The sequence below is a fragment of the Trichomycterus rosablanca genome, chromosome 9 (assembly GCF_030014385.1).
Source record: "Trichomycterus rosablanca isolate fTriRos1 chromosome 9, fTriRos1.hap1, whole genome shotgun sequence".
Classification (NCBI taxonomy): Eukaryota; Metazoa; Chordata; class Actinopteri; order Siluriformes; family Trichomycteridae; genus Trichomycterus; species Trichomycterus rosablanca.
Genome location: NC_085996.1, coordinates 39,467,518 through 39,494,482, shown reverse-complemented (window position 1 = coordinate 39,494,482; position 26,965 = coordinate 39,467,518). Strand labels below are relative to the sequence as shown.

The following is a 26,965-nucleotide window of genomic DNA, read 5'->3' as shown; positions in this document are numbered from 1 at the left end:
ATGCAGAAGGTGGATTGGATGCCTTAAATTGCCCTCAGGTGTGAGTGAGTGAGTGTCTGTTCCCATGAGATGGACTGGTGCCCCGTCCAGGGTGTATTCTACCCTCCACCCAGTGTTCCCGGGTCCTACATGACCCAAATACCTCCCTTACATTAAATGGGTTTAAATGTAAATTATCAGCTGATATCCAGCTGCGCTACCGGTCGACTGGGCGCCCCCTAGCAGCCATGATCGGCAGTGCTGACAGTGCAGCAGACAAAAATCAGCCACTAGTCTGCTGTGTGGGAAAAGATGGGACTAAAAGTGGGCGGGGTCTTCGAGGCTGTGTGAGGCGCCTGTACAGAAGTGAAGAAACGTGGAGACCAGCGCTGATCTCCACCAGAGTACAGGCGAATAAGAAGGGGTTGGTGGAGTGCGCAATCATCGGAGGGAGTGCGTGTCAGGAGAATATACCCTCCTCGTACACCAGCGAGGTCTCCAGCAGAGGAAGAGGAACTGGCTACGACTAAACTGGGAGAAAAAGTGAGAAATAAAAATGACGACCTCTGCTGGCTGATTGATGGTGCTGCACAGAGATGGGGAATAATAGAGATCAGTGCGTGACTCTCCGTGCATGATACAGATCTCCATATGATACCACCTGGTGCAGGTAAAAAGAAGCGGTCACTACTGCATTTGGGTGATTGGATATGTCTAAATTGGGAGGAAAATTTGGGTTAAAAGCATAGAAAGTACACCTGTGACATGCTAATCATGTTCTTACGGCTCTACTTCTCATTTTATCATATTTTTTTACGTTGTTGTTACAGAAATGGGCAGAAAACAGTGGAGTTCACCAACGGCCAGCGAGAGATCCACACCTCCCAGTATAAACAGAGGATTTATCCTGATGGAACGGTTAAAACTGTGTATTTAAACGGGAGCCAAGAGACAAAATTACATTAAGAACAAAGAATAAAATATGTAAGAAATAGAAAGGACGTGTTCACGCTGTCCAAATAAATACTGGACACCAGTGGCGGTCTTTCAAAGAGGGGAAGCTCATTGTCGGCTTGCATCATAAAATTTGTCAATTTATTTATACATAAATTCTGCCCTCCGTTCCTTTTCAAGAAAATGGCCTGAAATGGGTTGCAGCAGTTTGTCTTTTGACTTCACTCACAAAATCCACGATGGGACTGAAGCTCCCAGTGATTAAGTGATGGTGAAGAGATCAAAATAGCTGTCAATCAAAACGGGATTCAGCCTTTCGACTGATCCCCCAATCATCTTGCAGGTGCTTTGCGTCCAGACCCGCCCACAGCTCCATTCACCCCCAGAGACGCTCAGCGTCCGGGGGCGGGACAAAATTGTGGCATTTATCCAATGACCGGCGAGTTTCGAAGCAATGAAAAAAACTTTTCCATGCAGCCCCATTGAAGTGAAGAGACGCTCAGCTTCTGCGAGTAAATGCATTGACGCTACGGGAATGTATGAGAAGTTCGAGTCAGTCGATTTGTGATAAGTAGCGGATTCTGAACACATACATGCAATCATTTAAAATAGAAATAAAATAAGAAACACAGTAGATGGCATGGATAGGATAACAGGCGCCCTTCCCTAATATTTGGTTCCACTACTTGGAATGTCGTCCACTCTTCCACTGCAGTTCGCTCAAGCTCTTGAATGTTTGCAGGGTTCCATTTCCCTTAATTGGATTGGGGTCAGGACTCCAACTGGATGTGTGTGCTGGGTCATTATCCCCCTGTAGGACCCATTTTGTTACCCGCAAACCTAGTTTTCTCTGACATCTGCACCTTGTGATAATCCTCTGCAATGACAGTCATTGCTTCTATACATTCAGAGGCAGCAAAGCAGCCCCACAACATTATGGATCCTCCACAATGTTACATAACTCTGATTTGCATTGCCAAAGGGCTCTAGTTTGATTTCTTTTGTCCTAGAATATTTTCTCTGAGGGATTGTGTAAGTTTTAGCCAAGTTTGGTCACTCGTTTTTATGCCTTTCTTTAAGTAATATTTAATATTTACGAATATTTGGGACGCTATGGGCTATGACGAGACGAGGGGGCGGACACACACGCAGAGATGTATTTAACAAAAGAGTTTAATAATAACAAAGACAAGACACACTACAAGGTTACACAAGACAGGTAGGAACAAGACAAACTAACAAGACCTATGCTAAATGCTAACTTAAACTAAACATACATGAACGATACTAAGCTTTACTAAACCCTAAGCTAAACAAGAACTAGATTAAGACAAACGGGAACAAAACTAAACCAGGCATGAACAGTTCCTAGCAGACAGGACAAGCAGACAGGCTAACAGGAGCTAACGGACAGAACTAAAAGACAGAACTAAGATACAGGGCTAAGATACAGGGCTAAGGCTAACAGACAAAGGCTAAACTGACAGACAGACCTAACATAAATTCAAGCAAAACCAAACTAACAGAACAGAAAAATAGTCTCCGCCCGCCTGTTCCCCAGCTCCCCTCCTAAATCCTCTGAAATGAGGTGCAGCTGGGGCTCATTAGCAGCGACATTATGGGCGTTGGCTCTAACATGTGCTCCTGGAGAGGTGGCCGTGGCAGGTGCATTTGGGTTCCAGGAGCACATGGAGGCTGGAATCGTGACAATATTTAAAAATGATATTTTACATCTCATTTTTCATTGTGAGGCATTTTAGAAATAAAACTGAAGTCGTGCCGCTGGGTGGCGCTCTCACATCAAGCGCTGAGTTCAGAGGGAAGTGGGTATGTTTAATTTATAGAGGTATAATATCTTCCTGTTAGGATTATAAACCGGTGAGTGAAATCACGACACTGTGGACGATAGTTCATTAATCACTCAGATAAACAGGTTGAATTGTTAGTAATCAGGAGCTCTGTTATATTATTAAAGACTCTGTGGCCCTGTGGTTGGTGTTTGTGTATTTTTTACTCCATCTGGCTCCCAACAAGAAAAATCTGGACTCCCCTGTATGATGTTCTGGTCCTGATGTGTGACGTTCTTATATTATAATGACGCAGGATCGTCATTACAGTCATAAATACCAGATCATGTTCATCATTTAAAGGAATAGCGCCTGGGAAATGACCCTTGGCCACCGAATGAGACGAGTGTTCCGTGATCTGAGTCTGACTCAGAGTTTTGTTCTGACTCAGGGTTTCTGGTGAAATAGAGTTTGTAATGTCAGTGTTTTTGCATTTCCTCTAATAATGTCGGTACTTGTTTTTAGGATTAAACAATGTGAGCTCGGCTTGGTTTTGTTTATTCCCAGACTTGGTATCCGGGTTAGGGTGACCTGAGAACTGTTTGGTGCCAAATATGGGCAGAGGGGAACCTTGAACCTTCAACTCTTCTGGGAAGGCTTTCCACAAGGTTTAGGAGTGTGTTTATGGGAATTTTTGACCATTCTTCCAGAAGCGCATTTGTGAGGTCGGACACTGATGTTGGACGAGAAGGCCTGGCTCACAGTCTCCGCTCTAATTCATCCCAAAGGTGTTCTATCGACGCTTTGCATTGCGCTTGGTGATGTAAGGCTTGGATGCAGCTGCTCGGCCATGGAAACCTGTTCCATGAAGCTCTACACACTGTTCCTGAGCTCATCTGAAGGCCACATGAAGTTTGGAGCTCTGTAGTGATCGACTCTGCAGAAAGTTGGTGACCTCTGTGCACTATGTTCCTCAGCATCCGCTGACCCGCCCTGTCATTTTACGTGGTACCACTTGGTGGCTGAGTTGCTGTCGTTCCCAATCGCTTCCACTTTGTTATAATAGCACTGACAGTCGACTGTGGAATATTTAGTAGTGAGGAAATTTCACGATTGGACTTGTTGCACAGGTGGCATCACGGTACCACGCTGGAATTCACTGAGCTCCTGAGAGCGATCCATTGACAAAATTACAATATTATTCCTTCTATCAATCTGAGTTTTTTATTTGTTTATATTCTTGGGTATTAAGTCAAAGACAGTTTTGGAATTGTGATGGAAGTATCTAGAATAAAAGTACATTAATTAACAAAAACAATAGAGGTATATAACTGTGCAGTGCTCTGAGCTCAGGTTTTTGGTAGCATTGTGGTTTCGGTTCCTCCTTTGTCATGCTAAAAACAAATGGTCTGTGTTGATTTCCACTGATGGTCAGTAACGCGTTACTCTAATCTGACCACATTTTTCAGTAACGAGTAATCTAACGCGTTACTATTTCCAATCCAGTAATCAGATTAAAGTTACTTATCCAAGTTACTGTGCGTTACTATTTTTGTCATTTTCCTTAGTAAAAAGATATATTCTTGCTTTCTTCTTGTGTCTCGGGGAGTGACGTCTGTCCTATGCGACAACTAAGTCACGGGCTGCGTCCGGAATCGCATACTTACAGAGTCTGTACTAGATTGGAGGAAGTATGCACTACTCGGCTGGTAAAGAAGTACATCTTACCAACGTCAAGTGATGACGTGAGGACGTGATGACGTAATATCACCATAGTTACAGACTCATTACAAATCCCACTCGCCAAGATTTAGGATATTTATCGTCTTTTTGTTATTTATTTGTCTTTAAAATGTTTTATTTTATTTATCTTACTTACACTTGTGAACAGAGGACTCCGTTTTCCGCCATCTTTCTTATTTCTTATTCCGCTTCAATCGCCTACGCAGCTCCAGTTGCATTATGGGATACATTAGCGGACCGCATTATATAACTAATAAAGTAACCTAACTTAGTAATCTAACTTAGTTACTTTTAAAATCAAGTAATCCATAAAGTAACTAAGTTACTTTTTAAAGGAGTAATCAGTAATCAGTAATCAGATTACTTTTTCAAGGTAACTATGCCATCACTGTTGATTTCACACAAACAACCCAGAAATTTTTAAACTAACGTTTCTGTTAATTACATAATTTACACATATATAATTCATTACAAATATATAAATCACGTTTAGGACCATGCAGTGCCCTCGTACCCGGTCAGCCAAGCGTTATCGTCTGTATTAAGGTATGCGCCTAAAAATTTGTGACCTTCATCACGTCCTCTTTCTCAGTTCTGTCAGGACTGGCGGGCGTGGTCGGATGGCGGTACTCGTTGAACTCCACCAAGATGTAGGTCACCATGTTGAGAGCCAGCATCGCTATGAGGATGTAGATCTTGGTGGACAGACAGATGTAGGTGCTGTACGCGAACGCAATCACGAAGCCCAGCGACTCCCACATGCGGTAGTTGGCGAACGCCGCCTCCTTGTGGTTTGGGAACAGGGTGCCGTACAGCGCTGAAATAAAATTACATTAAATGTATTAGGGTCAGTGTTAAAAATCTTACCAAATAAGTTCTATTTTAAAATTAAAGTCGAAACATTACGGACAGGAAGGAGGACATAAGATCCCAAAACAGAAAACATCAGACCCCAATAAAAAGGAGGATATCAGACCTCAAAAAGGAGGACATCAGACCTCAAAAAGGAGGACATTAGACCCCAATAAAGAGGATATCAGAACCCAATAAAAAAGGACATCAGACCCCAATAAAAAAAGGCTAAAATCAGACTCTGATAGGGAGGACGTCAGACCCCAATAAAGAGGACATCAGAACCCAATAAAAAAGGACATCAGACCCCAATAAAAAGGAGGACATCAGACCCCAATAAAAAAGGACATCAGACCCCAATAAGGAGAACATCAGACCCCAATAAAAAAGGACATCAGACCCCAACAGGGAGGACGTCAGACCCCAATAAGAAGAACATCAGACCCCAATAAAAAAGGACATCAGACTTGTAAAAGAACAAAGAAATGTTAATTTATACATTTCAAAAGGTGCATGGTTTGCTCCTACTCCCAGATCCTGTGATCACGCCCAGATTCTATCTTGCACCAATTGCCATACACAACAAAAGACTGTCGCCTGCAATCAAGAGGTTTACGAATCCTGTTCCCGCTGACCTCAAACAGTTACTACTCCCCACCTAAGAAATATCTGATCTTTCCCGCACACCATAACCTTTTGTCACCATGTATATAAGAGATACTGTACCTTTGTTCCGAAGCACACTGCCCAGTTTACTATGTGAGACTTGTCAGTGTGTTCCTTCTCTGCAGACAAGATTAAACCTCTTTTTCTACTTATAATCCAGTCTTCAAGGTATTTATTAAAAGGGTTTTTTTTCCACCACAGACTCCAATAAAGAGGAGGACATCAGACCCCAATAAAAAAGGACATCAGACTCCAATAAAGAGGAGGACATCAGACCCCAATAAAAAAGGACATCAGACCCCAATAAAAAAGGACATCAGACCCCAATAAAAAGGAGGATATCAGACCCCAATAAAAAAGGACATCAGACTCCAATAGTGAGGACGTCAGACCCCAATAAGGAGAACATCAGACTCCAATAGGGAGGACGTCAGACTCCAATAAAGAGGAGAACATCAGACCCCAATAAAAAAGGACTCAGACCCCAATAAAAAGGAGGACATCAGACCCCAATAAAAAAGGACATCAGACTCCAATAGGGAGGACGTCAGACCCCAATAAGGAGAACATCAGACCACAATAAAAAGAAGGACATCAGACCCTAATAAAGAGGACATCAGAACCCAATAAAAAAGGAGGACATCAGACCCCAATATTTGGGGCATCAAATCCCAAAAAGGAGAACATCAGAATCCATTAGACCCCAATAAAAAGGAGAATATCAGACCCAAAAAAAGAGGACATAAATCCCCAAAAAAAGAGGAGAACATCAGAATCCAAAAAGGAGGAACATCAGACCCCAATCCTGTTCAGGGTCACAGTGGGTCTGCTTCACTGGGCAAAAGGGAGAAAACACCCTGGACAGGTCACCAGTCTATTACAGGGCAATTTCTAGTATCTCCAGTTAATGTTACTGTATGTTTTTGTACTGTGGGAGGAAACCCCTTGTGGACACAGGGAGAACATGCACAACTCCACACAGACAGGACTCCAGGAATGGAATGGAACCCAGGCCCTTGCTGTAAGGCATCACCATACTGCTCGCTTCTCAAGTGGTAGCTCAGTGGTTAAGGTGCCAGATTGTAATCTTAAGGTTGCTGGTTTAAGCACCATCATGGCCAAGTTGCCACTTCTGGGCCCCTAAGCAAGGCCCCTAGCTCTCAGTTGCTTGCTTACTTTATTCTCAAAATTGAAACTTATTTATTGATTGTTTTACAGTGGCTGTAATACACCGCCGTAGTCTTCCAGACGTGTATATGTACATTTACGGCACCCCAGACAGGTCAGTTTGAGGAATTGAGGGTTAAGGGCCTTGCTCAGGGGTCCAACAGAGGCAACTACCACTGCTCTATATATTTCCTTTCTAATGTGCAGTAGTATTCTGGTTGTTATGAACTTACCGTTCGTTTGTGTCTGCCATATAGCGTCCCCCATGCCCCAGAGAGCAGGAAAGACGAAGAAGACAGGCAGCTCGTCCGGGTGAGGCCTCCAGAACAGCAGGGCGATAGCACCACTCAGGTTTAATACAGCAGCTACGAGAAGGAAGAGAGAGGTAATGATTCAGCAGTCCTACAGTACTGTACCCAAAATAAAAGGAACATCAGACCCCAATAAGAAGAACATCAGACCCCAATAAATAAAGAAGACATCAGATACCAAAAAGGAGGAAATCAAACCCCAAAAAAGAGATCAGACCCAAAAAAGAGGGCATTAGACCCCAGAAAAGACACCATCAGACCCCAATAAAAAAAACATCAGACCCCCAAAAAAAGCAAATCAGACCACAATAAGGAGGAACATCAGACCCTAAAATGGATTACATCAGACCCCTATAGAAAGGACATCAGACCCCAAAAAAAAGAAATCAGACCCCAATAAGAAGAACATCAGACCCTAAAAAGTAGCACATCAGACCCCTCAAAAAGGAGAACATCAAACCCCAATAAATAAGGAGGACATCAGACCCCAAAAAGGAGGACATCAGACACCAATAAAAAGAACATCATTTGACCCCAAAAAGGAGGAACATCATACCCCAAATAGGAGGGCATCAGACCCCAATAAATAAGGAGGACATTAACCCCAAAAAAGGAAGAAATCAAACCCCAAAAAAGAGATCAGACCCTAAAAAGGAAGAACATCAGACCCCAATAAGAAGGGAATCAGACCCCAAAAAAGAGAACATCGGACCCCCCAAAAGGAGGAGATCAGACACCAATAAGGAGAACATCATTTAACCCCAAAAAGGAGGAACATCAGACCCCAATAAATAAGGAGGGCATCAGACCCAATAAGGAGGACATCAGACCCCAATAACAAGGACATCAGACCCCAATAACAAGGACATCATCAGACCCCAATAACAAGGACATCATCAGACCCCAATAATAAGAACATCAGACCCCAATAACAAGGACATCATCAGACCCCAAAAAGCAGAACATCAGACTCCAAAAAGGAGGACATCAGACCCCAATAAATAAGGAGGGCATCAGACCCAATAAGGAGGACATCAGACCCCAATAACAAGGACATCAGACCCCAATAACAAGGACATCATCAGACCCCAATAATAAGAACATCAGACCCCAATAACAAGGACATCATCAGACCCCAAAAAGCAGAACATCAGACCCCAAAAAGGAGGACATCAGACTCCAAAAAGGAGGACATCAGACCCAAATAAGAACGACATCAGACCCAAATAAGAACGACATCAGACATCATTCTTTTAAACCTTTTTTCCATCAATTTCACTGACCAACTGAACAGTATTTATTAAATATAAACAAATTTAGAACTCAAAAAGTCAGACAGAGATATTACATAAATCAAATCATTTCTATATAATATAAAATATGATTGGAGCTGAAATTCAGTCAGTTATGGACTCGACTCTTACCGAAGCAGAAGAGAGCGATCCTCCCGGTATACTGCGCCAGTTTTCCAAACAAGTATGAGCTGAGTGAGTTTACAGCGCCGAAGCAAATCATCACATAGCCCACGTAATGGATTCCTAATGCGCAGGTGACATAATTCTGCAACAACAATCAGAACTCCTGTTATAAATACAGATGGGGGGGGGGGGGGGGGGTATTAAAAAAACAGAATTTTCTGACCTTGGTGTATTCCCCGGCGAGGAAGCTCTGCTCGAACCCACTGTACATGGTGAGAGGGATGAGCATGATGAGCCTCTTATCTCTCAACAGCGTGAACGTAGCCAGAAAGGTGCTGAAGAACGACTGGTCCCCTTTGTTCCTCCGAAACTCCTGCGCCTTCATTCCGTCGATGTTGTCCAGGAAAACGGCCACGATGATCATAGCCAGAACACCCACACCTACAACGACAGGGTCAGGTTACCTGTACAGGTACATCATCAGTACTGGGGGTGGTGATGTTCATTCAGACTGTTTAAAATACTCCTGAACCCAAAACATGACCTTAATTATATTATATTACATTATAATGATAGAATTTAGACCCCAAAAAAGAGGACATCAGACCCCAATAAGGAGATCAGACCCCAAAGAGGAGGACATCAGACCCCAATAAGGAGATCAGACCCCAAGGAGGAGGACATCAGACCCGAATAAGGAGATCAGACCCCAAAAAGGAGGGCATCAGACCCCAATAAGGAGATAAGACCCCAAGGAGGAGGGCATCAGACCCCAATAAGGAGATCAGACCCCAAAGAGGAGGACATCAGACCCCAATAAGGAGATCAGACCCCAAAAAAGGAAATCATTAGACCCCAATAATGACATCAGACCCCGGAAAAGGAGGGCATCAGTCCTCAAAAAGGAGATCAGACCCCAAAAACGAGAACATCAGACCCAAAAAAGGAGGGAATCAGACCTCAAAAGAGGAGGGCATCAGACCTTTTTTTTTTAGACCAGATCTATTAGATTAGATTATGGTGAAGGAACTCTACACTGGCACAAACACAGAACACTGACACCATTCACTCACTTATTCACAAAAGGGGCGACAGGTTTGCAGGGTTTTATATTCGTTCATACATTGTTTTATCACCGCTTTTTCCTATTCAGGGTCGCGGTGGGTCTGATTCACTGGGAGAAAGGTGAGAAACCTTTTATTAGCCTCTGTCGCCCTCTGCTGATCAGCGGGGGGTTTTCAGTCCTGGATGCTGTAAAGTTGCTCTCAGACGATGTTTATTGTAAAAAGAGATTTAGAAATCAATTTAGCTTGACTTGATTTTTACTTTCACATTACACAGGTATGCAAAAAATAAATTTTCAAGAGCTGTTTTGGTTATTCCACGTAATCTTTATGTTTTTGGGTGCGCTGAATCCGAAAATGACCTCCGTTTTGTCATAGGACATCACATTTTCTGACAATTTAGGTAACTATGTTAAATAAGGCAATACCTCAAAATAAATGAAAGTAGACTTATAAAATTAATTTTTTATTACAAATTTTTCATGAAAATCATTTTTTTAACTGGAATGAGCTCACTAACACACTAAAATCGATTCTTCTTCCCTGTGAGGCTCCTCTTGGTACATTTACGCTTGTGAGTAGCATCTGCAATGTCTCTCTGAAGCGTCCAACAGTAGTCTGCCATCATTGTAATGCTCCATCTTCCCTGGTATCTTCTTTCCATCTCTTTAATGTCCTGGTGGAATCGTTCACCTTGCTCTTCACTCACAGCTCCCAAATTTTCAGGAAAGTTGTCAAGGTGGGAGTGGAGGAAATGCACGTTCAAACTCATAGGCAACCTAAAGCTTGAAATGCTTTTAGCATTCAGGATCTTTGTTATTGCCTAAAAATTTCTTTATGACTTCTGTAAATGCAATCCACCCTTCTTTTTGAGGATCCGTCATGGTATTGATAAACTCTTGATCAGCTATAAGCCTTCTAATGTCTGGTCCGACGAACACACCTTCCTTCAATTTTGCCTCCGAGAGGCCTGGAAACTTAATGACCAAGTATTTGATGCATTCTCCGTCTCTTGGAAGGGATTTTACGAATTGCTTCATCAATCCCAATTTTATGTGGAGAGGTGGTAGAAGAACTTTATCGAGAGGTACCTAAGTTTCTCGGGGGACATTTTTTTCACCAACTGTGAGCACCCTCGGCCGGCAACTCTTCTTGGTCCAGTGATTTTGTCGGTCTCGACTCTCCCATAGACACAGAAAACAAGGGTATTTGGTATACCCAGCTTGTTGCCCGAGCAGCATGCACAAGACTTTCAAATCCCCGCACACTTGCCAACCGTGGTCTTCATATTTAAGTTTACGAAGAACCAATTGAAAGTTATATTTTTTTGGCATTGTATATCTTGAATGCACTGATGTGAATTAATTAATAGTAATTTTGACTTTAAATTTGGTTAAAAACCCTAAGATCAAAAAATACCAAAAATTGAGAAAAATTTACAAAATTTGAAGAGAATTTTGCATTTTGTGGCAAATCCTGACGTCCAGGATTTTTTTCAATATTTGTTTCGTTTTCAGCACACCAAAATACATGGAAATTAGATGAAAATAATCAAACAGCTTTTTAGTCGCACACCTGTGTTATTATTATTTTATTATTATTGTTATTATTATTTTATTATTAATGGTTTTGAACAAATCACATCAGTGTGTAAAACAATAGTGAATTTTGTGGTGTGTGGAAACGTGCCAGAGAACTTTTATACCAAACTGACTTTATTACCATTAGCAGCACTTAGCAGATGCTTTATCCAATCCAACAGTGGCAACTTGGCGGTGCGGGGCTTGAACCAGTAACCTTCTGATTACAAGTCCAGTACTTTAACCATTGACGTACTCACTTAGTTATGGAACAAAACTATACGTTGGAATATTTTGTTATATATTTTGGTATATGTTTGGATATTTTGGGACATTTTTGTATATATTGGTATATATTTAGGTATATGTTTGGATATTTAGGTATATATTGGTATATTTTGTTACATGTTTGGATATTTTGGGATATATTGGTATATTTTGGTACATGGTTGGATATTTTGTTATATATTTTGGTACATGGTTGGATATTTTGTTATATATTTTGGTACATGGTTGGATATTTTGGGATATTTTTGTATATATTGGTATATTTTGGTACATGTTTGGATATTTTGGTATATGTTTTGGTATATGTTTGGATATTTTGGTATATAATGGTATATTTAGGTATATAATGGTATATTTAGGTATATAATGGTATATAATGGTATATAATGGTGTATAATGGTATATATTGGTATATATTGGTATATTTAGGTATATATTGGTATATTTAGGTATATAATGGTATATTTTGGTATATTTTGGTATATTATATTTATATATTATTGTATATTTAGGTATATTTTGGTATATTATATTTATATATTATTGTATATTTAGGTATATTTAGGTATATTTAGGTATATTCAGGTATATTCAGGTATATTTTGGTATATTTTGGTATATTTTGGTATATTTTGGTATATTTTGGTATATATTGGTATATTATATTTTGACAGGATTGCATTTTTCTGTCGTCTTTGCTAGAAGCTTCAGTAAACAGAAAAAAGACGAACTGTTAGCTAATCAGTTAGTAAGGGAAGTGTACCGATATAGCAGCCCATGAGTATATTGACGAGCTTCTGCTCAGGCCGGGTGAAGTTCCCTGCGGTGGTGAAGTTCTCGTTACAGAGGGCGGCGCCGCAGTACTGCAGCCTCTCCTCAGGGATCTCAGCTTCAGGTAAAGACACAGAGACACAGAAAAACCTTCAGAATCACGACAGACACCAGAAACAGTCAGTAAACCTCATCTGTGCTGAACGTCATTATTATTCACCTATATTAGCATCCTGCTGAAATATGAGCGACGACATGAGGTTCCCCCACACGGCCGAGGACTGGAAGATGAGAAAGAACATGCCAAAGTACTGGTTTATGATATCTTGGCCTTTCTTGTTCTCCCTCTCGGCTTGTTCGTTCCCGCTGATGGTGAGGTAGGTGCATTTTGCAGACCACAGTGGAGAACCTCCCAAACCCAAAATGGCAGATGTAGCGATCAGGCTCGGCCTAAAATAAAAGAGGGATTCATTTCTCAGGTACTCGGAATATTGAGTTTATATAGTTGAGTTCATATTAGCAAAAATGTACAAATAATACAAACTTTAAGTGTGATTTCAGTATAAACTCACCCAAATATCTATAATCATACAAAATACTCAAATCTAGATACTTCATAGATCTAAATTACCCGGCCAACCCCCCAGTCTGCACTAAAACGTTACTGCTGTTTTTTAGCCCAGTGGAGGAAACTCCCTACATGTTCATCCACAGGCCACTGCTGCTGGTCCATACTGATCAATAACGCAAATGGTGTCTACGGTTGTGTGTCCTCCTGTAGGTGTAGATTTCTGTGGGTGCTTCTCAACTGGGAAGCCTCAGTGAGCCTAGAGGGGGGTCCCAGTAAAAGAAAAACCAATGAGCTCTTCGCATTAGGAGATCTTGCGATGTCATACGTCTCTGAGAATGGACACATACAAGTATTCACTCGTCTGCCTTCACATGCACATGAACATGAGTGACTCCCATTCTTAATCCACAGGGTTTAATATGATGTCGCCACTCTTGCACCCTGCAGCTATAACAGCTTCAACTCTTCTGGGAAGGCTTTCCACAAGGTTTAGAAGTGTGTTCCACAAGGTTTAGAAGCGCATTCGTGAGGTCAGACACTGATGTTGGACGAGAAGGCCTGGCTCACAGTCTCCGCTCTAATTCATCCCAAAGGTGTTCTATCAGGTTGAGGTCAGGTCTCTGTGCAGGTCGGTCAAGTTCTTCCACACCAAACTGGCTCATCCACGTCTTTATGGACCTTGCTTTGTGCACTGGTGCGCAGTCATGTTGGAACAGGAAGGGGATTCGTCACTCCAGAGAACACGTCTCCACTGCTCTAGACTCCAGTGCTTTACACCACTGCATCCGACGCTTTGCATTGCGCTTGGTGATGTAAGGCTTGGATGCAGCTTCTCGGCCATGGAAACCCATTCCATGAAGCTCTACACACTGTTCTTCAGCTCATCTGAAGGCCACATGAAGTTTGGAGGTCTGTAGTGATGGACTCTGCAGAAAGTTGGTGACCTCTGCGCACTATGTTCCTCAGCAGCCGCTGCCCCACCCTGTCATTTTACGTGGTAACACTTGGTGGCTGAGTTTCTGTCGTTCCCAATCGCTTCCACTTTGTTATACCAGCACTGACAGTCGACTGTGGAATATTTAGTAGTGAGGAAATTTCACGACTGGACTTGTTGCACAGGTGGCATCACGGTACCACGCTGGAATTCTCTGAGCTCCTGAGAGCGATCCATTCTTTCACTAATGTGTGTAGAAGCAGTCTGCATGCCGAGGTGCTCGGTTTTATACACCTGTGGTCATGGAAGTGATTGGAACTCCTGAATTCAATCATTTGGATGGGTGAGTGAATACTTTCGGCAATATAGTGTACAGGTTTGAGCCATGGTCATGACTTAACGGGCTACTAACCAGGGTCCTTATACAGAGTCCAAGACCCCGCCCATTTTTTAGTACGGTCTTTTCCCACACAGCAGACTAGCGGCTGATTGTGCCTGCTAGGGGGCGCTCAACCAAGACAAACACGGTACAGAACTCACCACCCGGGGAACAGATTTCCGAAAGAGTAGCTGATGTAGCACGCCATGGAGATGAAGATGGTCCACTTGCAGCCCAGATTTTTGATCATGATGGGCGGTAGGAACATGGAGGATAAGATGATGGTTCCGTAGATGACGCTGAGTGAAATGACGCCCATTCCTGCCTCAGTGTTCAGACTGCTCTGTAACACACATACAGCACATCATTCATATAAAGTCTACGCCTCTCCCACAACCAGCTGACGTCAAGTTTTAAGGTACTACTGTACCATAAATACACGTACACAGGGTTACTGATTTATTTTCTCCATGTTTACGTATTTATTATGTTAAATAGAAACACAATAAACATTTTTTTTAATGATCATTTTATTTAGTGAAGGAAAAAGGTCATTGGACTAAATACTGTAAGTCCCCAATTAAAAAAAACTACATGTAAACACAATTTTAATATGTCCATAAACTTTTTAATGCATCCATAATTTTATATTGACCAGCATATATATTTATGTCCATAATATGCCAGTAAAAACAGTAATTAACACGTATTTCATAAACACAATTCGTATTTGTAATGTTTTACTTGAGTAAGTTTATAAATTTTTGTAAATATCTGTTATATAATCATTCTGTTACCTGCAACACATTCCAAAAAAAGTTGGGACAGAAGTAAAATAAACAAAAAAAAATTTTTCTCTTTTAATTTTCCACGAATAGTGAGCCATAACGGCCCTTTAATTGATAACAAGTGACGCCATCATTCATTCATTTATTTAATCACTCATTGTCTTGTTTTATCACCGCTTTATCTTGGTCAGGGTCGCTGTGGGTGCCAATCACTGGGCAAATGGTAAATCACAGGGCAGTGATGCCATCATGATTGGGTATAAAAAAAAGCAATAACACAACGCTTAGTTCAAAGCTGTAGCCATGAATTGAATATTCCTGCCACATCAACAAGTAATGAATTCTAACATTAAACAAAGCTAGTGGGTGGAATGTTTATATATATATATATATATATATATATATATATATATTTATATTTATATATTTAATTATTTATTAATATTATTAGCATTATACAGTATTTTATTATTATTGTTATCATTATTATTATTATTGTTTTTGTGTTATAATATTATTATGATAATTATCAGAATTATTTTTATTATTATTATTGGTTTTGGTATTATAATATTATTATGATTATTATCAGCATTATTTTATTATTAATTTGGTTATTATTGTAATTGTTAATGGTATTATTATTATTATTATTATTAATGTTTTTGATATTATAATTTTCATTATTATTAACAATAATAATAATAACAATGTCATTTGCTGTTGTTTATATTATTTTCATTATTATTACTATGATATATTATTGTTGTATTATTATTATTATATTATATTGTATTATTATTATTATTGATTTATTTTATTTTATTATTATTATTATTACTATTATTATTATTATAATTTTTTTATTATTACTATAATTTTTTTTATTTGTATTAGTTTTATTATTATTATTATTATTATTATTATTGATTTAATTTTTATTAATTAATACATTTTTCAATTAACTATAAGTCAGTATATTTAGAATTTAGATCAGTGTCTCATCTTGTTCTATATAAATAATTAATCCACATGAGTACAGACTAGACGACGTGTTACCTGTAAACTCTGCAGTCCTCCATACGCCGTAAACAAGGACAGAAATCCGAACGACACCACCAGCACGTTCTTCGTGTTTCGGCTGATCATCCTGGCAGATTAAAGATCCTGTAGGTAAAACAATAGAGAAAATAAACTGAAAGTGCCAGTCGGTTCGCCTGCAGGCTCTGTGTCTTACTGCTGTCCCCGGACAGGCTGGTGCAGGTTTCATTCGTGCAGCTCCTCAGTCTGCAGGGCAAAGTTCAGCTGAAGGAACCTATAAAGATATTTACAGGAGACGTCGTGTGTTATTGGTTACCCTCGATTTTATACCGTATATAAACAGTTCAGTTAACGTGTGTCATCCAAAACATGGCGATAACGTAATAAAGATATAAACTAGAGTTACTGCAGAGCAGGAGAGAAGCAGGTTACAGCACTCCTAACGTTTATTTTTACACATAAAACTCATTTTAAATATAAAAATCACAGTTTTGTTCATCTGTATCATTTATTACATGTTCATTACACTGACAGCTCATTCAATGTGTTGTTTTGAATGATTTCGTAATAAAGAACTGTCTGTTGGCACTCTGTTGATCCATTTCGAACCCGATCTCAGCATTTCTATCGGCCGGATGGGCATCTGCACGTGGTTGTGCATCCACACTGGCTACACTGGGTGACCGGAGCACTGCAACGTCCAGAGAGTTCCTGCCTTGCCTTTCTACCTTTAGAATGACTATTGTGACCTATTAAGACTAATTACTTTTAATTACTGCTAATTGTCATTTGGAAATCCGTTGTCACTTAACACAGCCCGCCACTGCAACCTAAAACTGTTTATGCCAAAAGGAAGCCAAACATTAATCAAGTTCTCTGTCATGAAGGGTAGAATCATACGATGATGATTAGCTGAAGTCTCGTATCATACCACTCGCAAAACGACAACGATTAGCGTCCTTGTTTCCCCAAGTATTAAAAAGTCTTGTTAATAGGAACGCTAATGAAACGCGGTTGCGGGTATCAGTTTTTGATTAGTTGTTTATTTAGCAAATAGAATTAAGTTTGTCCCTGAAAACACTGAATCTTTTCTTTGTCCTTTTGTCTGTTAAATAAAGGCTTAAATAAATGAGCAAATTACAGATTTCAGCCTGGTTAAATAAATCTGTAGCGTTTACGTTTCGCTCTGTGGGCGTTTCTGTGGGCGCTCAGAAACAATCTGATCTCTCTGATAATGATAACATTAAAAATGCAGATCATTTTCTAGAGATAAAGCATGACAACTGACGGGAAGGATGATCCTCCCTTGATCATAAACGTTCCTTCAAGACGTTAAACACATCATGGAAGCAAGGTCCAGCTGATAAGATAAACAATAACTGCCAGATGTTTTACTGCTCATCCACGGTCATCCCCCGAATAAACGTGGCGCCCGTCCATAAACAGCCGTCGGAGTATCTACATTATAACCACCGTGTTGATCTGAGATCAGTTTTATTTTCATTTCGTTAGGAACTGATGATCTTCCTTATTGTTAAAATCACACACAAAACACATCTTGTAATCCAGCGATACTGTCGCCCTTCGGTTTACAGCCCAGCTGATGGGATGCACATGATAACAGCTTGAGTAACTTGAATTGCATGGCCACGATTTTGTTCATAAAACAATCTGATTACACAGCAAACTCTGGAAACGCACTAGGACACCAGTGCTGACACACACGGACGAGGGTGTAATCATGACCTCTGCTGGCTGATTGATGGTACTGCATTGTTACTGAGACGGGGGATAATGGAGATCAGTGTGTGACTCCATGCGTGATACGGATCTCCATATGCACTTGCCCTTCATATAAACAGGTGAAAAGAAGCGGTCGGTACTGCACACTTTAAGTAAATGTACACATTACTACTCTGTCCCTCTCAGGCAGGGTCTCGTTCACTCATCTTTATTTAATTATTATTATTATTTAAGATCTACCTGGTCAAGTCTTATATACAGGATCCCACAAAATTCACAGTTAAATGTGCTTAATTTAAAAAATCACTGTATTAAATTATGCTCATAAATTAAATAATAGAATAAATGAAGCTACAATACACAGCACAGCTCCCTTAAAGGTTGAATGTAAACCTAGAACATCCAGCGACGGTGTGTGGCTTCATGTTCTGTCTCAAATACCAAAATTCTCCTCCGTGTTTTGACCCCCCCCCATCGCGTCCACATAATTGGTTGTTAATTTTCCAAACATTAATCAGGTTCTCTGGGCGCGAAGTCATCTGAGATGGACCAACAGACAATGGAAACATGTTCTGTGGTCAGATAGAAGTCTAGCTGCTTTAGACTTCCACATCTTGGATGTTTTAACTAAGCGATAGCTGACTGAATTGCCGTAGGATTGCTAGGACGCCTCATAGTGCAGATTAACCGGTAAACCTGGCGCACTTGAACGCTACACGAATGAAAAACGTTAAATCGCTAAACACAAACATTAAACATTGCATATTACGCGGGAAAAGGCTCGTTTCACGGCCGTGATTTAGCTAGAGCCTTACTTTTAAAATCACAATAAAAGTTAATCATTTACTGAAACATGGAATATGGAAGGTGGCGCAGCAGTGAAAACACACGCTGGAACCAGAGCTGGATCTCGAACACATCGTATCGAGTCTCAGCTCTGCCTGCCGGCTGGGCTGAGCAGCCACATAAACAACGATTGGCCTGTTGTTCAGATAGGGGCGGGACTAAGCTCCCATGAATGGTGCAATTACGACCTCTGCTGGCTGATTGATGGCACCTGCACAGAGATGAGAAAAGAGTTCTCTCAGGGTGTGTCTCTCCGTACACAACGCTGAGCTGCACTGCACTCGTCAAAGTGTAGGTGATAAGATGCATACGGCTGCTGCCCACGTGTCGGAGGGGGCGTGGGTTAGCTTTGTTCTCGTTAATCAGAGGGGGGATCGGCATTGGTGGAGAGGAAGCATGACGCAGTCGGGCAATTGGACGCGCTAAAAGGGAGAAAATGCATAAAGAAAATATAAATAAATAAATAAACACATAGCTTTTCTGGATGTCCCAATATTTCAGTGGCAGAAAGTAAAATATAAGATCTAATGTCAAGTTTTGCAATAAAAACGTTCAAAAACAGTCTGATTGGTTAGTTTCAGGACGTCAGACATTCAAGGAGCTTCAACAGCCCAAATACCAACAGAACCAAGAGTGACGTCACAATATCTTCATCCCCATGGTAAACTTTATTACACTCTTCATGTACATGTTCGTGTTATATTTTATACATTTTACAATCATCGTATGTGTAGTTTTTTCAACAGATTTATAATCTATCGATCTGTATGAAATCATTTTGTTGATTTTAGACTCACCACTTACACACAGCTGCAGATCGAATTAAAACATGCAGATCGGGAGAAAAATCCGAGTTAAATGGAGTTTAATTCCTCAAATGCACAGAAAAACACACACGCAGGTACTGATCATCCCTCTGTCAACTCGAGTAAACACAATTCCACTCATAGATTCCACTCCACGTGTGTGAACTTGCCCACTCCTAGAGAATATGCTATTGTCTTGATGCTATACCAGTTGGAGTTCTTACTCTGCTATCAACACACCCAAAAGGGAAAAACTGTATTATTCCTACAATAACTCCTAATTAACTCTTTATAGGTAATGAATGTGTGTTGCTTAATGATAAAACTACTAACCTATGTATTAGGAACATTGTCCAAAGGAATATAATATCTAAACCAGCTGCAGTATTCTTTTGGAATAACTTATATTATGATATTGATTGGAAAATAACACGACTTTTACCAAATACATTTTTGATCACAAATAAGGTAAGGGAATTAACTATTGCTAAATTTAAAAAAGATATAAATACTGAATGTTCATTTTGTCACAAATATGAAGAATTCCTTCATTCACTTATTTTGGGATTGCTCATTTTGCTCAATTTTTTTAATTGATTTAAATAATTTTATTAATAGAAAAATTTGCTATAACTTTAAATTTAAAACTTAATTTATTCTATTTGGAATAAATATAAGTGACATATTGAATTCAGATGAGACTTATATTGTCAACCTTCTCTTAATATTATTCAGATATCACATTCATTGTTGTAAATTTATGAATAATAGACCAAATTTCAACACTTTTAAGGCATCCTTTATATCATACATTAATACGTTAAAACTCTGTAAAAATGTGAAGGCAAGACGTACTTTGACACTGCTAGAAAACTCCTCTATCCCTAAAGGTTTTTTTTAATCATTAAATGGTATTATTTATAAACTCCTGCTTTAGGAGTTAATTTTTATTAATGTTATTACCTCTAGCAATTTTTAGTTAATAATTGTCTAGTTTTTATTGTGTATGTTAGAGCTTGGATGTGATTGATGTATTCTTTTGTAATATACTGTATGTGTTCAATAAAGTTCGATTCCACCACCAGGGTTCAGTGTTCGACACAACAATATTTACCATCCAATGCATAAGAAACTTCAACCCCAAATCAGAAAAAGTTGGGACAGCATGGAAAATGCAAATACAGTAATACAAGAACACAGAGTTTCTTACACTGACTTTGACTTTTATTTGATGTCAGACAGGATGAACCTGAGATATTTCGTTTCATCTGTTCAACTTCATTTCATTTATTAATAAACATCTATTCCTGCATTTTAGACCTGCAACACATTCCAAAAAAAGTTGGGACAGTAAAGCATTTACCACTTTTTTAATGTTGCCGTTCCTTTTCACCACACTTATAAGACATTTTGGCACAGAAGAGACCAGGGATACCAACCCATTCTTCCTGCAAACACGTCTTGAATGGTTTAATGATATTCTGCACTGTAGAGGGAGAACATGCAAATCCCTTCCAATCTTTCTTTGAGGTTCATTGTTTTTAAACATTTTAATCATTTTCTCACACATTTGTGGACAAACTGGATCCTCTGATCATCTTTGCTCATCAGAGACTCTCAGCCTTTCCTGGATGCTGCTTTTGTACCAAACCATGATCACAATCACCTGTTTAACATCACATCATTATTTAGTTTTTTCACCTCATTACTAGCACTAAATTGCCCCCGTCCCAACTCAATGTGTTGCAGGTCTGAAATGCAGGAATGGATGTTTATTAATAAATGAAATGAAGTTGAGCAGATAAAAGATGAAATATCTCAGGTTCATCCTGTCTGACATCAAATAAAAGTCAAAGTCAATGTAAGAAACTCTGTGTTTTTATTTTATTTGCATTTTCCATACTGTCCCAACTTTTTCTAATTTGGGGTTGTATTTCTGATGGCAGAGTTGAGACTTTTCTGACCTGGATGTGATAATAATACAGGCTGCATTGTGGTTCGGGTCCTTTCTGTGTGGAGTTTGCATGTTCTCCTCCTGTCTGTGTGGGTTTCCTCACGCAGTCAGTCAAAGACGTGCAGTCAGGTTAATTGAAAATACTAAATTGCCCCTAGGTGTGTGTGTGTGTGTGTGTGTGTGTGTGTGTGCTGTAATGTACTGGTGACCTGGTGATTGCTCAGTGAATCAGACCCACCACAACCCCAAATAGGATAAAGCAGGTGGTAAAACAGACAATGAATAAGGGTGAAGTCAGATCATTTGGGACACTTTTTGGTAATTACCAAGGACACCACCTTTGGACCTTCAAACACATCAAGAACCCCGACCTTACTCCAACATGTTCAGGTAAAATGGGACAGTCAAATAGTTAAAAAGGACGCTGGACCAATCAGCTTAACTGAAGAACAACTGTGTTTACTATATGTACTGCACATGCGTCGGGGCACGTTACCTTTGACTGCTATAAAAATAGAATTGTAAAGAATTAATTGGTAAACATACATCCTTTAAACTTGGAACCTTGCTCGTTTTAACTTGCTTCAGCCTGTGGAAAACTGGTTGTTTAGCATTTTTAAGAACAGCGAGAAGATTTTAGTTTAGTTCAGTGGCACAGCGGTGAGAAATGGTGCGACGCTACTTCAGGATCCTGGGTTTAATGCATTTCCTTCCCAGTTTCCTCCCGATCTAGTCATATCTAATCATCATATTTCACTTCCTCTCTAGTGCAGCTAAATTTCACTCCTGACCGAGGAGAGCCGTGACTAACACACGCCCCGTCCGGGTTCATATAGAGATCTGTATTGCGCACGGAGAGTCACACAGCGATCTTCGTTATCCCCTGTCTCTGTGCAGCACCATCGATCAGCCAGCAGAGGTCGTAATTACAGCAGCTACGAGGACTCCCGTCTGACGTTCCCACCCTCGGTGTATAGGCGCCCAGCCTGCCGGTAGCACAGCTGAGATTCGATCTAGTTTTCTAGTCATGACTAGATAGATGAATACGTAGCAAGAAGGAAACCACTGCTAACCAAGAACTACATCAGTGCTTGTCTTACATATGCAGAAAAATACCTTTTGATATGGTGTTTCCGGCCAAATCAAAACAAACACACTTTTTAAAACAGCATGTGAGTGTGCGTGTGTGCATGTGTGCATGTGTGTGTGTGTGTGTGTGTGTGTGTGTGTGTGGTACAGCAGGCAGGACCGGATTTTCCTGTCGTCCTGCAGTGACAGGCGTGAGTCACTGCCTGCGTCTCCATTGTGAACTGTTTGCTGATGTGCACGATCATGTGCTGCAGATCCAGCACAATACACAATGAGCTCAGCCAGCGATTCTCACACGCAGCAAAAAACGCCTTTATTTAGCTAAACCCAAACAGCTCGCCGCGTGTGGCTAACAGCCGAGCCTCCGCGCTACGTCTGTACGCAGAGAATATCTTTATAAATAAGCTGCCAGGGCTGTTCTGCTACTGCAACTGAGGGGGTGGATTCTTCTAATCATAATTACACTCTGAGTCAGAATCATAATAAGAGATAGAATCAGAATTCAGAGTCAGAAAAGACAGTCAGAATGAGAATTTATATGAGAATTAGAATCATAATTAGAACCAGAAATAGAATTAAAATTAGAGTACAAATTAGAATCAGTATGAGAATCAGAATTAGAATCAGAATGAGAATTACAATCAGAATTAGTATCAGAATTAAAATTTGAATCAAAATTAGAGGCAGAGTTAGAATAAGAATCAAAATTAGAATTAGAATCAGAATTAGAATCAAAATGAGAATTAGAATCGAAATCAGAATCAAAATAAGATTCAAAATGAGAATTAGAATCAGAATTAAAATAAAAAATCAGAATTAGAATGAAAATTAAAAATTAGAATTTAAATCAGAATCAGAATGAGAATTGGAATTAGAATCAGAATTAGTTAGAATCAGAATTTGTTAGAATCAGAATTAGAATCAAAATTAGAATTAGAATAAGAATCAGAATAAAAATTAGATTCAGAATCGGAATTAGAATTAGAATCTAAATTAGAATCAGAATCTAAATGAGAATTAGAATCAGAATTAAAGTTAGTGTCAGAGTTAGAATCAGATTGAGAATCAGAATTTGAATGTGAATCAGAATTAGAATTAGAAATAAAATCATCATTAGAATCAAAATTGGAATAAGAATGTGCTACACAAAAGAAAATAAAAATTAAGAAAAAAATAATAGTAATAATAATAATAATAATAATAATAAAATAGAAAAACTATTTATAAACAGTGTCCATAAAGTGCAAGTGTGGCATGTAAATAACAGTACTGAGTGTCCGTATGTAATGAATTACAGCTATACTGAGATTGCTCTGTGTGTGTGTGTGTGTGTGTGTGTGTGTGTGTGTGATACTGGTCAGTTGTTTATGAGTGTAATGGAATGTGGAAGTTAACTGTTCTTGTGTCTGTTAGTTTCAGTTTTTTAGGGTTCTGTAGCGCCCACCACAGGGGAGGAGGTGAAATGCCGAGGTCATGTTCAGGGTGTGAGGAGTCTGAGATGAACCCGTATCACCCGTGTACTCGTATATACTCATATACACTCGTACACCCGTATACACTCGTGTCTTTGTAGCTGGAGATCTCTATAAAGCATCAGTGATCGTGTTCGGGTTGTTAACGAGAGGATGGGTCGACTGAAAGAGGGCAGAATTAGAATGAGAGAGGTGAAGCTCGTTAAGAAGACGACGGGGAGGTTTTTTTTTTTACTTATGCAAAAACTTTCATGAATTATTCAGCTCCTCTTTTGTCTGGCGCTCCTCTTCAGCGAGCGGCGGTAGCTCGGGCCTCTGATGGGTTTGTTCCAGCCCTGTCTAACAGCTCGAGTACATCACGTTCCTCTTCTTCTCACTTCCTTAAGCGGACTTTTAACCAGGCGGCCCAATTAATGATGATATTTGCATTTGCATTTGCACAACATCAAACATTGTTTTTTACCACGGCAATAAGTGACATAAATACGTATAAGTGCTTATACGTGCCACCACAGACCGGTTGAGCTCTAGAGTTTGTGTCTGATCCATTCCCCCTGGCAGTGATCCCTGGTGTCTGGTTTAGATGTCGGCACAAGCAGGGGTGACCCTCTGTACGTGTTTTGGTTCTTCAAAATTTACCCTTGGCAGGTGTTAAGAAGGAAGGTGGGGTGGGTGCTTGTAATTTGAGCCGAAGTGTTCAGTACTAGATGTCTGGGGCCCCGGGGTTGCAAAAATGTCCCCTGTTGCTTTAGATGTAGTTTATTGGCTAATTATTAATTATAATCATATTTAGGGCGGCATGGTGGCGAGAAGGTCCTGGGTTTGTTTCCCAGGCAAAGCGGTCCGGGTCCTTTCTGTGTGGAGTTTGCATGTTCTCCCCATGTCTCCCCAGCATCAGAATCAGAATGAGAATCAGAATGAGAATAACAATTAGAATTAAAATCAAAATCAGAATTAGAATTAAAATTAGAATCAGAATGACAATCAGAATCAGAATCAAAATTACACTTAGAATCAGAATTAGAAATAGAATGAGAATTAGAATTAGAATCAGAATCAAAATTACGATTATAATCAGAATTAGAATCAGAATCAAAATGAGAATCAGAATCAAAAAGGGGAATCAGAATCAAAATGAGAATCAGAATTACAAATAGAATCAGAATCAAAATGAGAATCAGAATTAGAAATAGAATCAAAATCAGAAACAGAATCAGAAATAGAATCAGAATTAGAATCAGAATCAAAATGAGAATCAGAATCAAAATGAGAATCAGAATCAAAATGAGAATCAGAATCTGAAATAGAATCAGAATTAGAATCAGAAATAGAATCAGAATCGAAATCAGAATCTGAATCAGAATTAGAATCTGAATCTGAATCAGAATCAGAATCAGAAGAAACCAAACAAACCCTACAATATGAGCTTGTGCAACAACATGAAGTCGATACCCTTGCCTCCCTTAGACACAGCCAGTTGTGTTTGTAGAGCCGGACCGGGGCGTGGCACCCCCCAGATCCGAACCTTTGTGTGTCTAATCTGAGCTCAGATGTGTGGTATCTTTATTCTATGTTCTGTTTATTGATCTGAGATGATTTAACATGAGAAATGTGCAGTAACAGGTCGGATGGGTGCAGGATCATAAGGTGGGAGGGTTATCGGTTCTGTGTGGTATCAGCTGTGACTGTGGGAAGTTTCCACAGTGGAAATACTAATCATCATTATCATCTGTTTTTGCCAAACGTTGTGCAGCAGCTGTACAAACACGGTCCCGCCAGCGGTCAGTGATGCGGTCCACACCTACGACTGCGGGGGACCGAGTACATTTTTTACATGGGAGTGTTTCAAGGGTCTGTAAAAGAGAAATATGAACAAAACAAGGACGTAATCACAAAATATATTGTAATATTTATACATACAATATTTAGATATGTCCAAATGCCTCCCAATATAGTGATGTAAAAACTATAAATCAACATATTACACTCACTTGCTTTGTGTATTGTTGGGATCCGTCAGTGTTCCCATCAGTTGTTAATGGCAGGAATGTTTTAGAACATCAGGACTGCCGACCCACCCTGCATCCCCCCCCAATTTTCAATACATTGCTATAAATAAAAGAAGAAACATTTTAAGAAAATGCTGTGTTGTGCAATTTGCTAGTTTAGTTTTATATTTTATAGATATAAATCATATATCTGTATGTGGCTGAAGTCCAGTGATGGATTGGCACCCTCTCCAGGGTATTCCTCTCTTGCGCCAGTTTTTCCCGGGTGAACTGGACCCACCGCAAGTCCGACCAGGAAAAAGTGGTAAATCAAAAGGAAAAATTAAATACCAAATGATGAGATTAAAGTCTGCACTAATTTGATCCTGTGATGTGGAATTTGTAATAGCCGAGTATCTTTTGTAAACAAGCAGCCCCATGTCGTGATGCTCCTACCCTCATACTTTGCGTTTGGTGTTCCTGGGATATAATGCTCAGTAGTTTTTTTTTTGTTTTTTTTTTGCTAACCGCTTTGGGTAGTTCCCTCACATTTACGATAGTTGCTACTTGATGTGAGAGATTTTTAATGATTAGCATCAGTTATTAAGTTCTATGATTTATTTTTATCAGGTTCAATTTGTATCTATCAAGATGTCCTCCCAGTCTAGTCATATCCAATCACCCGATCAATCAGACCTCCACTTCTGACTGAGGAAGGCCATAACTAAACCCTCCCCCCAACACTTCTTTAGAAGTCCCAGCCGCTTCTTTTTA

The 26,965-nt window shown here is 39.8% G+C and overlaps 2 protein-coding genes across 3 annotated transcripts in view; one reads left to right on the top strand and one right to left on the bottom strand.

Annotated features, from left to right (window-relative positions):
• The window catches only part of si:ch211-140l13.3 (mucin-17), a 14,011-nt gene extending 11,853 nt beyond the window's left edge, over positions 1-2,158 (top strand). The window contains exons 11-12 of one of the 2 annotated variants that reach the window (XR_010013743.1): positions 1-649; positions 810-896. The exon at positions 1-649 is cut by the window's left edge and continues 183 nt beyond it. Coding sequence is in view for 1 of the 2 variants with exons in the window: in XM_063002419.1 (XP_062858489.1) it covers positions 810-945 (136 nt within the window). In the remaining variant the exon portion in view is untranslated. Of the gene's footprint in view, positions 650-809 lie in introns of both variants that reach the window. The other variant, XM_063002419.1, reaches the window with a different exon arrangement.
• A 1,767-nt stretch (positions 2,159-3,925) lies between these two features.
• Positions 3,926-26,257, bottom strand: unc93a (unc-93 homolog A). Its single transcript, XM_063002420.1, has 9 exons — positions 26,195-26,257; positions 16,312-16,419; positions 14,626-14,807; positions 12,801-13,030; positions 12,573-12,698; positions 9,101-9,318; positions 8,884-9,019; positions 7,382-7,513; positions 3,926-5,280 (listed from the first exon to the last, which is right to left on the bottom strand). The coding sequence occupies exons 2-9, from the start codon at positions 16,399-16,401 to the stop codon at positions 5,018-5,020; spliced, it is 1,377 nt and encodes a 458-aa protein (XP_062858490.1). The 5' UTR covers positions 16,402-16,419; positions 26,195-26,257; the 3' UTR covers positions 3,926-5,017.
• Positions 26,258-26,965: the final 708 nt, after the last annotated feature.

Excerpts from the sequence above, each read along its gene's own strand:
- unc93a (XM_063002420.1), bottom strand. The coding sequence starts at position 16,401 with ATGATCAGCCGAAACACGAAGAACGTGCTGGTGGTGTCGTTCGGATTT. Across the intron at positions 9,319-12,572 it reads ACTCATGGGCTGCTATATCG|GTGTGGGTGTTCTGGCTATG; the intron begins GTACACTTCCCT and ends CTGTCGTTGTAG. Across the intron at positions 9,020-9,100 it reads TCGCCGGGGAATACACCAAG|AATTATGTCACCTGCGCATT; the intron begins GTCAGAAAATTC and ends TTGTTGTTGCAG.